The sequence below is a fragment of the Pan paniscus genome, chromosome 11 (assembly GCF_029289425.2).
Source record: "Pan paniscus chromosome 11, NHGRI_mPanPan1-v2.0_pri, whole genome shotgun sequence".
Classification (NCBI taxonomy): domain Eukaryota; kingdom Metazoa; phylum Chordata; class Mammalia; order Primates; family Hominidae; genus Pan; species Pan paniscus.
Window position 1 is genome coordinate 71,942,997 of NC_073260.2, and position 13,952 is coordinate 71,956,948.

The following is a 13,952-nucleotide window of genomic DNA, read 5'->3' on the forward strand; positions in this document are numbered from 1 at the left end:
CTTTTTTTTTTTCTCTCTCCCAATGAGAATTAACCAATCACTTTACTTTTCACTTCTGGGGGCAGGGGTGAGTTGACTGAACATTCTTGCCTATTGCCTATTCATTCCCCAAAGCTGAAGTGGTTTTTTAAAAGTCATGCTCATCACCCCTTCCTCTGGCCCTAATGCTTAACACCTGTCAATGACTTCTCCTTACATTTTAAATAAAATTCTCACTCTTTACCATGGGTTGAGAGGCCCCACACACTGTGGTTTGGCCTCTCCATCCTTATCTGTCACCACTTTCCCTCATTCATGTACTCCAACTGCACAGGCCTGAGTTTTATTCCTCAGTAGTCCCAAGCCCTTGCCCCTTAGGATCTTTGTTCTGGCTTTTTCCTCTGCTTGAGCTGCTCTTCCCCAGCTCAGCATGTTGCTGTCTTTTCTTCAAACTTCAGATCTCTGCTTAGATGACATCTCTGATGTTCTTTCCTTGACAAAACTTTCTAAAGCTACCCCTTTCAATACTTTCCCTTCCCTCCTGTAGGACCTGCTATTATCTCTATCTCTATCTCCTGTCATCTATATCTATAGCTAATGTCTATGTCTGTATCTCTATCTCTGTATCTTTCTATGTATCTTACATATTTGTTGTATCCATACCTCACTAAAATGTAAGTTCTATTATAGCAGCACCCGTATCTATGACATTGTGCTTCACATCTAAGATAATTTCTGGCATAAGATGTGTGGAGTGAATGAATGAATTTCAGCTTTTATACCATCCCTGTAAAATTCCAGTAATGGGGGAAACAGCACAGAACTGCTTGTAAGATAACTATCCGTAAAGGATGTGGTAAACTCTTTTTGAGAAGAACATTGCCTGAGAAAAGGAAGAGAAAATAGCAGTAATTATAATTATAGTGATAGCTAATTACTAGCTAGGCACTGTAGTTACCTTTACATATATTTGCTCAGTTATCAGTATTAACTCAAGAAATAAAATGCACTCTGCAGGTGGCAATCATGGCTGCTCAGCAAAAGGCAGCTTTCCCTTGGATGGACTCTGATGGGGTAGGTCACATGCAGTCTGCATAACTGCATTCTACGTACCTTCTACATTCCACATGACAGGGAATGCTTCCATCATGATTAACATTTTCTCTTCCTGAATAGAGAGAAAAGAATGCTATAGCCTATAAATATAAAAAGGACCAATGCCTCACAATTAATGGATTCATTTTGAAGGCAACCAAGACAAAGCTCTTTTTGTTTGTTTGTTTGCTTTGATCTCTCTTCAAACTTTTTATTTTCTTTGTAATAGGTCAGTTTGGCTCCTCAGTGGCCTCATACTTCCTCTTCTTGAGATGGATGTATGGAGTCAATATGGTTCTCTTTATCCTGACATTTAGCCTCATCATGTTGCCAGAGGTGAGATCTGACTTCCAGTTTACAAAACATGCTGAAAAATGTTTCTCCTAGAAAAGTATTTATCTCTTCTTTAAAGTAGAATAATTAACTGGCTATTTTCACGTCTTAGAGTCATAGGATTTGTAACGAGATTAACCTTCAAAATGGTGCCCATGGGCCAAAGCTCCCAATCCTTGCACTAAAGGGGGTGTAAGCCTCTTGAAATTATATAACTTATGTATAATTTCACATGTATGTTTAAATGTGTATTTTTATGTGGAAAGTTTCATGGCTTCTTTCAGTTTCCCAAGGGGGTCCCTGTTCCTAAATGTTAAAAACTATTGTTCAAGAGGAAGACTTTGACACCTTGTGAGTTGTATTTCTTTATTTTGCCAAGTTAGCTTTGAAAGAAATGCTTCCTTAATGCAACTCAAAGCCTCCAGATTTTCTATACTGAAGAAACACAAAATGGACATTTTCCCCCTAAGATACAAAGTAAGATAACGCCCACAACACACACACACACACACACACACACACACACAAATAGTGGGATGGGATGAGAGTGGGATGGGATGATGAGGTCCAAAGTCAGAAACTAAAACAGATAGAGGGTCCAAATCAAAGAAGACAAAGCCCTGAGCTAATGTGGGGAAAGGGTCAGCTGAGGCCAAAAAGCTAGACTGAGGTCAGAGCCTTCACTCATATGAAGTTAAATGATTCTGACACCTTTGAATGCTTACCTTACAGAAGTTGGACTAGGTTTTAGTTAACCTACAAAGGACCTTTTAGGACCAGTATTTCAAAGCAAATTTGGTCCATACAGCATTGACAGCGGCCAAAATTTGGTGGTTTTGGGTGACTTTTTATCCCGATAGCTTCAAATCAGTGCCAGTTTCTATACAAAGACTCCTATTAACATAATAATAATAATGCTTTACATTCATAAAGAGATTTGAGCTTTTAATAGTACAAAGCACTTTCACTTCTTTTACTTACTGTGCGTCACAACAAATTTATGATGTAGACTGTAGAAGACATTTTCTTCACCCATTTAAAACATGTAAATGGAGTCACATAATGCTGATGTGACTTAGCTAACATCTTGGAACACATTTTTTTATTAAGCTGATCTAGGACTAGAACCCATGATTCAATCCCTTTCTCCAAGATTTTGCACTTTAATCCACTAGTTTTATAATCCTTGAGATAATTCCAGAGCTTCTAAAGTTGTCTGGCTCGTAGAAGACAGTGACTAAAGATGAGAGGTCCTGTGTAGTTTATTTCCCAAGTGCACACTTTCAGGTAATGAAGCTGAATGTGTGTATTTTATCTATTTCAAATTAACCCCAGCTTTTTTTTTTTTTTTTTTTTTTTTGCTTACCTTTCTAAGGAAATCTGAAACTCCTCCATTCCATCACTGGCTACTATGACGTTACTTAGTGTCAGATGCAGGTATAAATGGAGTTTTATCAGCAGCATTTATTCTTTCCCCCACACCATGCTGCCTCCATGTGGAGAAAATGAAAGGCTGTTGCTGATTTATTTGAATAATATGAAATTACAGAATGTCTGCTATGTAGTGGATGGAGTGCCTACGTGTTAGGTTGGATGTATTCCAAGAGCTAGGAAGCATTCTGTCTTTGGATACCCTTTTATAGGTTGTATTAGGTGCTGAGGGGCATCCTGCTTTCTGGGCAATGATTACCAACTCCAGCAAAAGAACAAGAGAATGGACACCCTGCATGCTGACTTTGCAGAACCACCAGAGGCCAGGGCAGTCATCTCCTGGCAGCAACGCTGTATTTTTCAGCTGCCTCTACCCGACGGGCTCACTCAGTATTCCTCCAAGGCACATGCCCTTTTGCCCCAAGGTCCTGTGTCCCTGGGCAAGCCTGAGACCTTGATCTCCTTTGTCCTCTGTGCCCCCGAACTTTGGGGCGAGACAGTGTGTGTGGAACCCACCTTCTATTCTGTTCGGACCAGGAAGCCAGATGGGCCAAAGGCCTACTTTGGGAGGTTGTGCAGCTTGTGCACAGGGAGTGAGCAGAGATTGATGTCCAGCCCTTGTTCAGTCAAGCTCTGCACCCAGGCTTCAAGCCACATTCATCTTCTGTTCCCAGCTTTAGGAGGGAAGTTTCCATCTCACAGAAGAAGCAACATCTGCTTGGTAAGCTATGGGGGCTAGAAAGGTGCTCTTTCCAGTTCTCACCAAGGCACCTTCCTATGACCCTATTCTTGCCCTCTCACTGGCCCACTCTTCCCAGTACTATTCTCCCTACCGTTTTTCTCTTCCAATCTGGTAGCACGAATTTGAGGCAGCAGCCCTGAATTAGTGATGAAGCAGACACCATAATCAGGGTGCAAGTGTTCTCACGTTGCAGACACCCACAAATTACATGATTGGATTTCCTTGAGTTCTCTCTCTTGACATGAAGGACAGAATCTCCCTCCACCCTCACTCCTAAGGGGTATTCTCTTATGAAAGTGTGGGTAAGATTGTTTTGTTGAGTCCTGTGTGACTCAAAAGGCCACCTCTCTCCTTTCCAGACTTCTAAGTCAGAACAGTTTGGTGGTGGTGGTGGCAATGGGGTCCTCAGAAAGCCCTCTGGGGAATGTGGTTGACCTGACTGCTGGTGGTCCCCTGAACTTGGAATGCAGGGTCCTTTGCACTCCCTTTGTTCTTACCTCTGGATTTAGTAGTCGATTCCCAGAAAATGGGACCCCACATGGAGACCCAAAGAGTCCCCATGAAAATGTTTCAGAAGGGCTTTTAAACAAAACCATTTGTGATCACATGTGTGGCTCAGACTTTGTTTCTAATTGTTCACTGCTTTCTTTGCTTCTTCATACAGTACCTCTGGGGTTTGCCATATGGCAGTTTACCTAGGAAAACAGTTCCCAGAGCCGAAGAGGCATCGGCAGCAAACTTTGGTGTGTTGTACGACTTCAATGTAAGTGTCTCCACACAAGTGTATTGGTGGGAGGATGGATTTTTATTTAGTTTATTTTATTCTGAAACCCACAGCCTCCTCTCCTGGGTCAGGCTGAATATCTTAAGAAAGATGTCCCTGCTCCCTTTAAGAAAGAAAGGAAAGAAAGAAAGAAAGAGAGCGAGAGAGAGAGAGAGAGAGAGAGAGAAAGAAAGAAAGAAACATGTCCCTTTATATAAATGTGACTATGATTTAGGACAATGGTAATATGATTATATGGGAATATAGACTACTGGATAAAGGTGAGCTCAGAGTTCAAAGACTTGAAGCAAATATTCTTATCACTGACTTTGGAAAAGAATAAAGGAAGAGTTTGCAAATGTGCTTTTTGGAAAATCTTGTTGGATTCCTAGGGAATTAAAACTTTTACACTTCCTATTAACCTCTTTACTTCCTAAACAAGCCTCCTATTTAGTATTACTCAATAGTTAGTACTAAATAAAGCTAAATATTGAAAACTAAGAAATACTAAATTCTAACTTTTAAATAATACTAAAATTAGTATTACTCCATTGTAGTATTCAAATGAGCATTACTCCTTGAGCTCCCTTAGGTAGAGATTATTACTATGGAAAGGAGTTATTTCTGTCCATTGAAAAACCATTTTGGACTATATGATTCAAGTCTTCAACAACAATGTAATTCCACATATTCTTTTTTTAAGTAGTGACTAGATTAGAAATGTCTGGAAGCATATGCGTGGGAAAGTAGCCAGGTAGAAATTGAGGAATTGATAATTCAAGTAATTTTTGGAGGCTAGACAATGAGAATAAAATTTTATACAGATTGCAGAATGAAGGAGGGAAAAGCAGACTGCCTGTTTATAGTGTTAATATGTATATCTCACAAACATTTTGATTTCTACTTTTAACCTCCTTAAATTGTGAGTTTCCCAAAGAAGAGATCAGGTCTGCTACATCTTTTCAGCCTGTAATCTAGTCCTCATCCAGTACAGGCTAAATGAATCTCATTGACTGAAAATCCTGAGTGAGGGGGATGATTCGTAGAGCCTTGAAGTAAGAACCACAGGACCAGTTTATGTGAGGAGTACCAGAACATGCAAACCTTAAGAAAAGTTTCCCATCTCCGAATGAACAAAGCAAGCTATTGAGTTAGCATGAGGCACAATGATAGCAACAAATACGTGGCATTTGTAATCTTCAATCACCCCTGTCAGTTGGACTTTCCATTTCAATTCAGCATTTTTTAAACTGAATTATAAACTTGCATAGGTTTTACAAAGATGAATGTGACATGATTCTTGACTTCAGGGTACTCGTGATATTAGAAGGAAGACACGTAAGCAACCAGTATACAAGATGCTGTGCACAAAGTTAGCAAAATTTAAAAAAAGGAAAAAAGATTCTGGGGAACTGAGCAAGTGGTTCTTATTTCTTCTTAGGTGGGTCTGGGTTTTACAGAAGAGATGGCCTCTGAGTTGGATTTTACCTCTCTTTTCTATCACTTCTAGATTTTATTTCTCTTTTCTACCACTTCTAACTTCTTCCACCTCTTCCTCCTCCCCTCCCTTTATCCCTCCCTTTATTTATCTCTCTCACTTTCAAATTTCAAACAATGCATTACTATGTCCCCTTACCACTGTTTTAATTTCTCATTCTCTTCCTCTGATTAGCAAAATGACAAACTTCCAGTCTGCTTAATAAGAACAAGGACTAAGATCACTGACTTTTTCTGCTTTTTAAGGCATAGCAGAGAAAGGAAGGACTAAAAATATGAACAAAAGGTCTTTTGATTTTTATATATAGATTTCTGAAGTTTAAATACTTCTGAATTTCCCAATGCACTGAAATGGAAAATTTTGGGCAAAAATGTCCATTTGAGATTTGAAAGTTAGTGACTCAGTTGAGGAAGACAAACAGAAAAGTTGCTGTAAGAGAGTTACTAATGAGTGGACAAAAGGGTCTGAGAGGCAAATTCAGGGGAAAGTAGAGGGAAAGGGTTTGGATGATGAGTGTGCTCCCCAAGATTGTGTCACTGCCCTTGACAGCTCTCTCACATCCAGTTTGGTGAAATATGATTTGTCGGTCAGCAGGGGATACAGAAACCAGAGTGTTCTATGATATTTATTTCAAGGCCTGCCTGAAAACAATACTAAGGCAATGAGAGAATTTTTAAAGGTCAAGAAAATATAAGAAAGCCATTACACTGATTTTATTCACTTACAGGCTTGCTGCATGCTGGTATCAGTCATTAATTTGGTATGCATCATTGCTGGGGTTAGTAGTGATTTTAATAGCTGTATTTCTCCAATGTCTGCATCATGCAGTGAACTGTGATTGGTAAGTAAGGTCCCTCACTTCACAACCCACTTCATGGTGGGTATTTATATCTGAGACTAAGCTCGAGTGTTCTTATATGTGAAATGGAGAAAATAATAGTATCTACCTCAAAAAGCATCAAGTGAGATAATGCATGAAATAGCAGATAGCTCAGAGTATGTAGCACACAGTACAGGCTGAGTATTCCTTATCCAAAATGCTTGAGACCAGAAGTGTTTCATATTTCAAATTTTTTCAGATTTTGGCATATTTCCGTATACATAATGAGATATCTTGAAGATGACATTGAAGTCTAAACACAGCATTCATTTAGTTTCATATACACCTTGTACACATAGCCTGAAAGTTATTTTATCCAATATTTTAAGTAGCCTTGTTCATGAAACAAAGATTTGATGGTGTTTTGACTGTGACCTGTCACGTGAGGTGAGGTGTGGAATTTTTCAGTTGTGGCATCATATCGGTGCTCGAAACATTTCATATCTTGGAGCATTTAAGAGTTTAGATTTTTTTTTTATTAGGAATGCTCAATTTCTAAATATTCCTTATTAAAAGAACCATGACTTGACCAAAGGCAAACAGCTATTAGGAAACCGAATTGGGATGCAGGGCTGGTGGTATTACACACGGTAATATATGTGGATAGTGGCAAGCTAGTAAAAGGACTTTTATTATAACAAAGAAGTAAATACATAAGTAAATAAAAGTATTCTGACCTTAATGAGGAGTTCTTGAAAGATTCAAGGAAAGGAAGCAATAGGATTATATAGTCGTTATCAAATTGTTCATTGAATAACATTATTATTTAAAAGAAAATAATACTGCTTTAAGGAATTTTATATGATATACAAATTTTCATGACTTTTGAAGTTTGAAAGATTTGTCTTTTGTTTTGGCAATGATTATATTCTAAATTCAGCAGGAAAGATAGGTTGATTCATATTAAGGGACACTTTGCTTTTACATTTTTGTAAGAAAAAGGAATTCAGCCTATCCTACAATAAGGTAATAATTGAGCACATTCTCTATACTAGGGTCAAAATAATTTCACAAGTACATCAATAAGAGAGAGGGCAGGACCTTTAATTATTAAACTGAAGATAACAACAAGAAAAAAATGTACAAAGCTTAATTTAAAATATAGGAGATTTGGTTTCACAGTAAAAATCCAAAAGAATAAAGCCAAGTAGTCACTGGTAATAAGACATTATAGATTCAAATGAGATGCTGTCTTGGTCAGGACGTGGTGTCCTCCACGGCAGAGGGGAAGAGGCTGCCTGAGCACAGATTGTCTTGAGTATCGTGCATAGATGGTAGAGATCAGACGCCACAGACAGCCGTGGGCTGTCCCTTTGAGAACTCCCATAGAATGGGCAGAGATGTCCTAGAATTGGACAATAAGGAAAGAGTACAAGGAAGGAAAAATAAAATCTAGCCAAGCTCAAGGACCTGTATATGTTACCTCAGGTTAACCAGACCTTTCTCAGAAGACAGAATCTAAATTTCTACTTACATTGCTTTTGTTTTTATTATCATTTTTGTGAATAATACCAAAATTAATGTAGACTAAGTACTTATATGGGCAGGCACTGTGCTTAGTGCTATGATATTTCTATTTATTTATGAATATTATACTCATATATTATAGTGATTTATACTACTTGTTTCAGTATGCATCAAGAAATGGAAGGCACAGATATCTTGACAGAGATAATTTAATATAAGAAATTAAACAGGTATTGGGTGACTAAAAAGGCAAAAGGGGACATTGAGGTAACATGGAAACGGTAACAGGTAACACAGACCAGTTTTTACCCCTACTGTTGGGAGAACAAAAGAGGAAGTGGGGTTATTAGAATCTAGGAGCTTGGAGGAAGGGCGCTGCATGGCCCCAAGAGGTGTGATGAGATTGGTTTTGAGTGTGCTCGAACAGGCTGGAAATGGAACCAAATACCGTTACCAGAGTGAAGAGGCATTGCTGGAGCCATGCATTCAGGAGAGAGCAAATCCCTTCTCCTGACTTTTTGTCTAAGTGCCTCCTATAGGAAAAATCTGCAAGGAATCCGATCTCAAAGGAAAAAAGTAGCTCCCCAAGTCCCGTCTCCAGCATCACAAAGCAGCCTATACAAGGATGGGTCTGAAGCTGAAACAGCTTACTAACTGGCACATTATTCTATTTATATTATGACCTATTCCTCTTCCTAGTCCAGTAAGGTAGATATGACTATTCCTAATTTACAGACGGAGAGACTGAGTTTTAGTAGGATTTGGTATTTTCCTCCAAGTTCCATGGATGGCAAGTGGAGAGGCTGGGATGCTCATCTGGTCTGCCTGACATCTCTGTCTGACTATGAAGCCTAGGACAAGCTGCCTCTACATAGGCTACTAGGAGCCACTGAGATGGCTACAGGTTTATACTGGAAATTCACAAAAATAAGAGAATTTTAGAAATAGAGGTGCTCTTCGATATCTTCCATCCTATATCTTCCCTTATAAAGTTACAGAAATTTTGAGTTACTGAAGCATGTTCAGGGTCTTATAGTTGTTAAGAGGCTCCTAATCTAGTGTTCTCTTCATGTCCTGTATTCCGCCCGTAATTTTCCTGTTGTAATTTCCAGCAACATTCTCACTGACTGCTCCTGGAACATTTACTGACTCTGTTTCATGATATATCTATTTCACAAGGGGAAATGGAGTTGAAGCATTTGGGCCCCATTTTAATCTTTCATAATAATCTTGTAATTCCCAAATCAGCTTCTCAAATAGAATGAGAACTTTCATGTTTTTTTTTTCCTAAATTCTTTTTGTATCATTTAAATATTATGCTTTATTAAAATATTCATAATGGAAAATCATACTTTGAAAATTGTTATTATTAATTTTGCTTTGGTTGGTTAGCAAAGTTCTATCTTTAGTTTTTAAAATTAATTTATTTTTGAAATAGACAATAAAAATTGTATATTTGCATGAGTTCTTTGCTTGATCCTCTGAACAATGACTTCATAGAGGTGCTCACTCTGTATTGTCAGATGATCTAAGTATACAACCCAGTATACAACCCAGTATTCCATCTATCATGGCACCATGGAGGAAATCATTGACAAAATGTTTTTAAACTCCTTAAAAATTCATAATTCTGACTTTTGCAAAGCCCAGGGGTGCCAAAACAGGCATCCCTGGGCTTTTGAAAAATGCCATTATTTAAGCTAGAGCCGTTATCTAGGCTATCATTATCTAGGTAGAGTTTGGGGTGTGTGTGACCTCAATATGAAAACATTTGGATCCACTCTCTTGGATCCAAAGAGATGGCATCTGGAGGCTGTCTCTCAAAGGAGATCTGAGCAGCATACCCAGCAACATGATCAGTTGACCTTGGACAGACTATATAGAGGTAAGTTATTCCACATAGAGGCAGGTGAACAGAAGCAGAATAGATTTAAGATCTGCACTTACAGAATAATGTAAGATAAACACAAGCATGATCTCTTATGGTACGGGAGCCTATTGGATGGGAAGGATCAGAAAATCTTTGGGGTAAGGTAGGGGAGGTTGTGAGGAACTACCAATCTGTAGAGCTTCATCTGGGAACCTTGGAACCTCCTCTCCATACCCATGAAAGCTCAGTGCTCTGTGACTTAGATGCATATATCACAACTCATCCAAATTCTCTTCAGTTAATAGTAGACAAACACCATACACAACATGCATGATCAGCTAGTCTCAGGGCTTTTCAAAGTCAGAATTTACCATTTATGAAACACTGTATTTTTAAAATATTCTTATTGAGTGCATAATGATACATCTTACTGATGGTGCTGGAAATCTCTTTTATTAAAATAGTAAGAAACAGAGAGGTTATTATGTATGCAATGAATCAAATAAGCAGAAATTGTATCATGTAAATTAATAGAAGCAGAAGAATGAGTTTAAGTCAGTAGGAAGAGGATGTCTTTGTTGGCAAGATACCTGGAGAGACAAGGGTGATATAGAAATGATAAAGAAGAAAAGGCTATACAGTTTTAATATTCTTGTGAGGAGAAAGAAGGAGGAACTAAAGTGGAATTTGGAAGGAGCTTCAGCTGATATCAGACAGTGAGATCATATGGGTAAAGGTTTAAGTTGTGAGTAAAGGGAAATGCATTCTGCTTTTCACCTTGAGAGCATCTTGTACATTGCTGATGGATAAATGGTATGTCTACTTTGCCTCCCCTTTTCTGCTGATTATCATAGATGTGGGAGATAGAAGATATCCTACAATGGGCAGGAGAGGAGACTTAACACCTATTATGTGTTAAGTAGGTACATACATTAAATTTTATCCTCATAACAACTGTTTAAGATGGAATATATCATCCCAGATTATTCCTTCTGCCCTGCCTGCCTCACATCCCATCTTGGAGGTTTGTCCTTAAAGGAGACAGGTTAGACACATATAGAATGTTAATAAAAAGGAGATAAGTTCTTTAATCAACATCAACAACTCTTTTCAGTAATAATGTTCCAAAGTAAAGGTGTCTTCTCTCAAACATATCTCAGTTCTCTTAAGTTCCTTCATCTCTTATTGCACTGGACACAGGTAGAGGAGATATTTTGTGATTCACACATGGAATAACACATCTTTTGTTTTAGAACTATTTCAGTGGTTCGAATGCATCTTTATTTGAAAAGATGAATCATTTTAGGTTTCCTGAGGTGTAGGCATCAAAATTATGTTACATGCAGGAGATATTGGGGGAGGGAGGCGTGTGAAGGATAAAGGAGAGAGTGAACAAGAGTAGACAGGAAGAGCCTTTAGATGGTAATGCAGGCCCTATACCTGTGAAAGGAGAGAGAAAAGGAAGGATTTAGGAAGAGTCTCAGATTGTACTACAGTTTTGAAAGAGTCTTGGCCAGGCTAATGGTGAGTCTCTAAACAAAGTATGTCCATTAGATAAATTCCGTATTGGTTAGCAATAACCCAGCTCCAGTATTTCCCATCATGCTCAGTCATTATCTAGGTAGTGGTTGGGGTTTGTGTGACCTCAATGTGAAAACAGTTTGGTCCACTCTGGTGGGTCCAAGGAGGTGGCATCTGGAGGCTCTCTCTCAAAGGAGAGCTGAGCAGCACGCCCAGCTGCTACCTTGAAAATGTGACTGGGCTCCTCCACTTTAGATCATAGCTGTTCATATTGCTGTTGTTGCTGTTATTTAGTTTCAACAGGTTTCAAATGCAGCCAGAATGACCTGTTTCCCACATCCATTGTCTGGGCCTACCTCCGTGCTGGGTCAGCAGAGGCTGAACTTCTAGATCATGAATAATTCTTCGGTGGCATGACCCCAAGCGAGACTGCTAAGCCTCTTGTGGACAAATTTAGAGTTATAAATTTTCAAATCCACCTAGAGATACGTCTCTTTCCCTAGGAGCAGAGATCATAACTTTGGAGGGGGTGAGGACCCTCTCATCTGTGGATGTAGTGAGATTCCTCCAATGGCTTTGCTGAGCAGGGTGGGCTGCTGCTCAGGCATGTAAGGCTGGGACTGGCAGTATCAAAGGGCTCTGTCCCTTATTTACTTCACTTCCTCAGTGTCCAGTGTGGGTCTCTTTGGTTCAACAGGCTTATTAAGTTTGATTAAAAGAAGATGCATTTCATGTTCTATTCTAGGTCCTAGATCACTTCTTTTGCTTTGTAAGCTTCTTAATTTGCTACTCCTGAGTGACTTTATGACACAGCTCTAGCTTGTGACGAGAGAGATTCCTGGGTCTGCTTTTAGCTTCCTTGGTATTTTAAACTTGGGGAACTGATTTCTTAAGGTCTGAAGTCCTAGCGATGCCTTTTTTTTTTTTTTTTTTTTTTTCTTTAGTAACACATTTTAGTTTTCATCACCTCCCTCAGGCTACACTTGGCCAAACCAAAAGTGAGCTTTTCTTTTGTAAATATTAGGGATGCATATGATCCTAATGCTATACTTACAATATGAAAACAGCATTCCTTCTTTGGATGTGACCATAGAAATGAGTCTTCTTTTCATTAACATAGTAAACATTTGTTGGGCATTTGCCAGGTGCCAGGCATTAAGCAAAGATGAGAAAACCCAAGGTCTCTGTCCTCAGGAACATAAAGTCCGAGGGAGTAGTCAAATAATCACAAAAATAAATCCAACTGTAATTGTGCCAAGTGCTATGAAGGAAAGCTATATAGTGTTAAGAGAACTTATAGAAGACAACCTGATGTGGTTTAGGAGCTAAAGGAAGGAGACAGATAAAAGAAAATATTTTTCTCTGAGAAAGTAATGTTCAAATTGGGCTCTAAGGAGTCAGGACAACCTCTGAATTTGAAAGAAGGGAGAGATATTCTCAGCAGTAAGAACATCAATTACAGAGAACATGTGATGATAAGAGGTGGCCTTATTCAGGGGACTGAGTAAAACGAGAGAGCTCAGAATGTGAAGGGACATCAGAACACAAGGCATTGGAGAGACAGAAGGGAACCAAAGCACGTGGGATCCTCTAAAATCTAGACTGCACTAATTATTTTTTTTTTCTCGGAGCAATTAAAAGTAACTTAAGTGGGGGGTAGGTGGGTAGTAACATATCAGACTTGGATTTTGAGGTAATCAACAGACTGTAGAAGGGCAAGATGGCTGTGAGGAGATCAAGGAAGAATCTTTCGATATGACTAGGTTAGAGACTAAGGTTGGAAGAGCTAAATTTACCTGGCAGGAATTTTCTATATCTAAATATTGGCTGCCAAACTAATAGATTAAAGGATGAGCCATTGAGTTAGGTTAGAACTTCACAATGCATTGAATTATAGTCAATAATTTAAACACATAGCACCAAATCATAAATCTAATACATCTGTGGTGACAAGTAGATTATGTAAATCTACATTCATTTTTTTCCAAGTAGCTGCAATATATTCTTTATATAATTTTAAATTATTTTATTTTATAATAAAATAAATAATATAAATAATTTTAAATTATTTTATTTGTTCAAAAACTCCTTTTTAAATACATAATACCAAGGCATCTCCCAGTATAGGCTGTGTCCAGATGACCACACACGTCTCGTTTCATGTATGAATTCACAAAGCTTCACTCTGAATATTTTAAAGAACCAGCAGCAAATTTATAACTCCAGAAGTCAACCAGCCAACAAAACCCTCTAATATGCTTTTAATCTCCTCCTTGCGAAATGAAAGAAGACAACTTTTTTTTCTTTGTGGAAAGAAATTATACATAAAAGCTCATTTTATAGCACTGAGATTGTCTCATTTTGTTAAGAGTT

The 13,952-nt window shown here is 38.4% G+C and overlaps 1 protein-coding gene across 2 annotated transcripts in view; it reads left to right on the forward strand.

The window, feature by feature from the left end:
• TMC1 (transmembrane channel like 1) overlaps positions 1 to 13,952 on the forward strand; it is a 319,210-nt gene that overhangs the window by 233,923 nt on the left and 71,335 nt on the right. For both annotated transcript variants that reach the window (XM_055091901.2, XM_055091900.2), the window contains exons 11-12: positions 1,304 to 1,410; positions 4,245 to 4,343. In XM_055091901.2, coding sequence (XP_054947876.1) covers positions 1,304 to 1,410; positions 4,245 to 4,343 — 206 coding nt within the window. The remainder of the gene's footprint in view (positions 1 to 1,303; positions 1,411 to 4,244; positions 4,344 to 13,952) is intronic.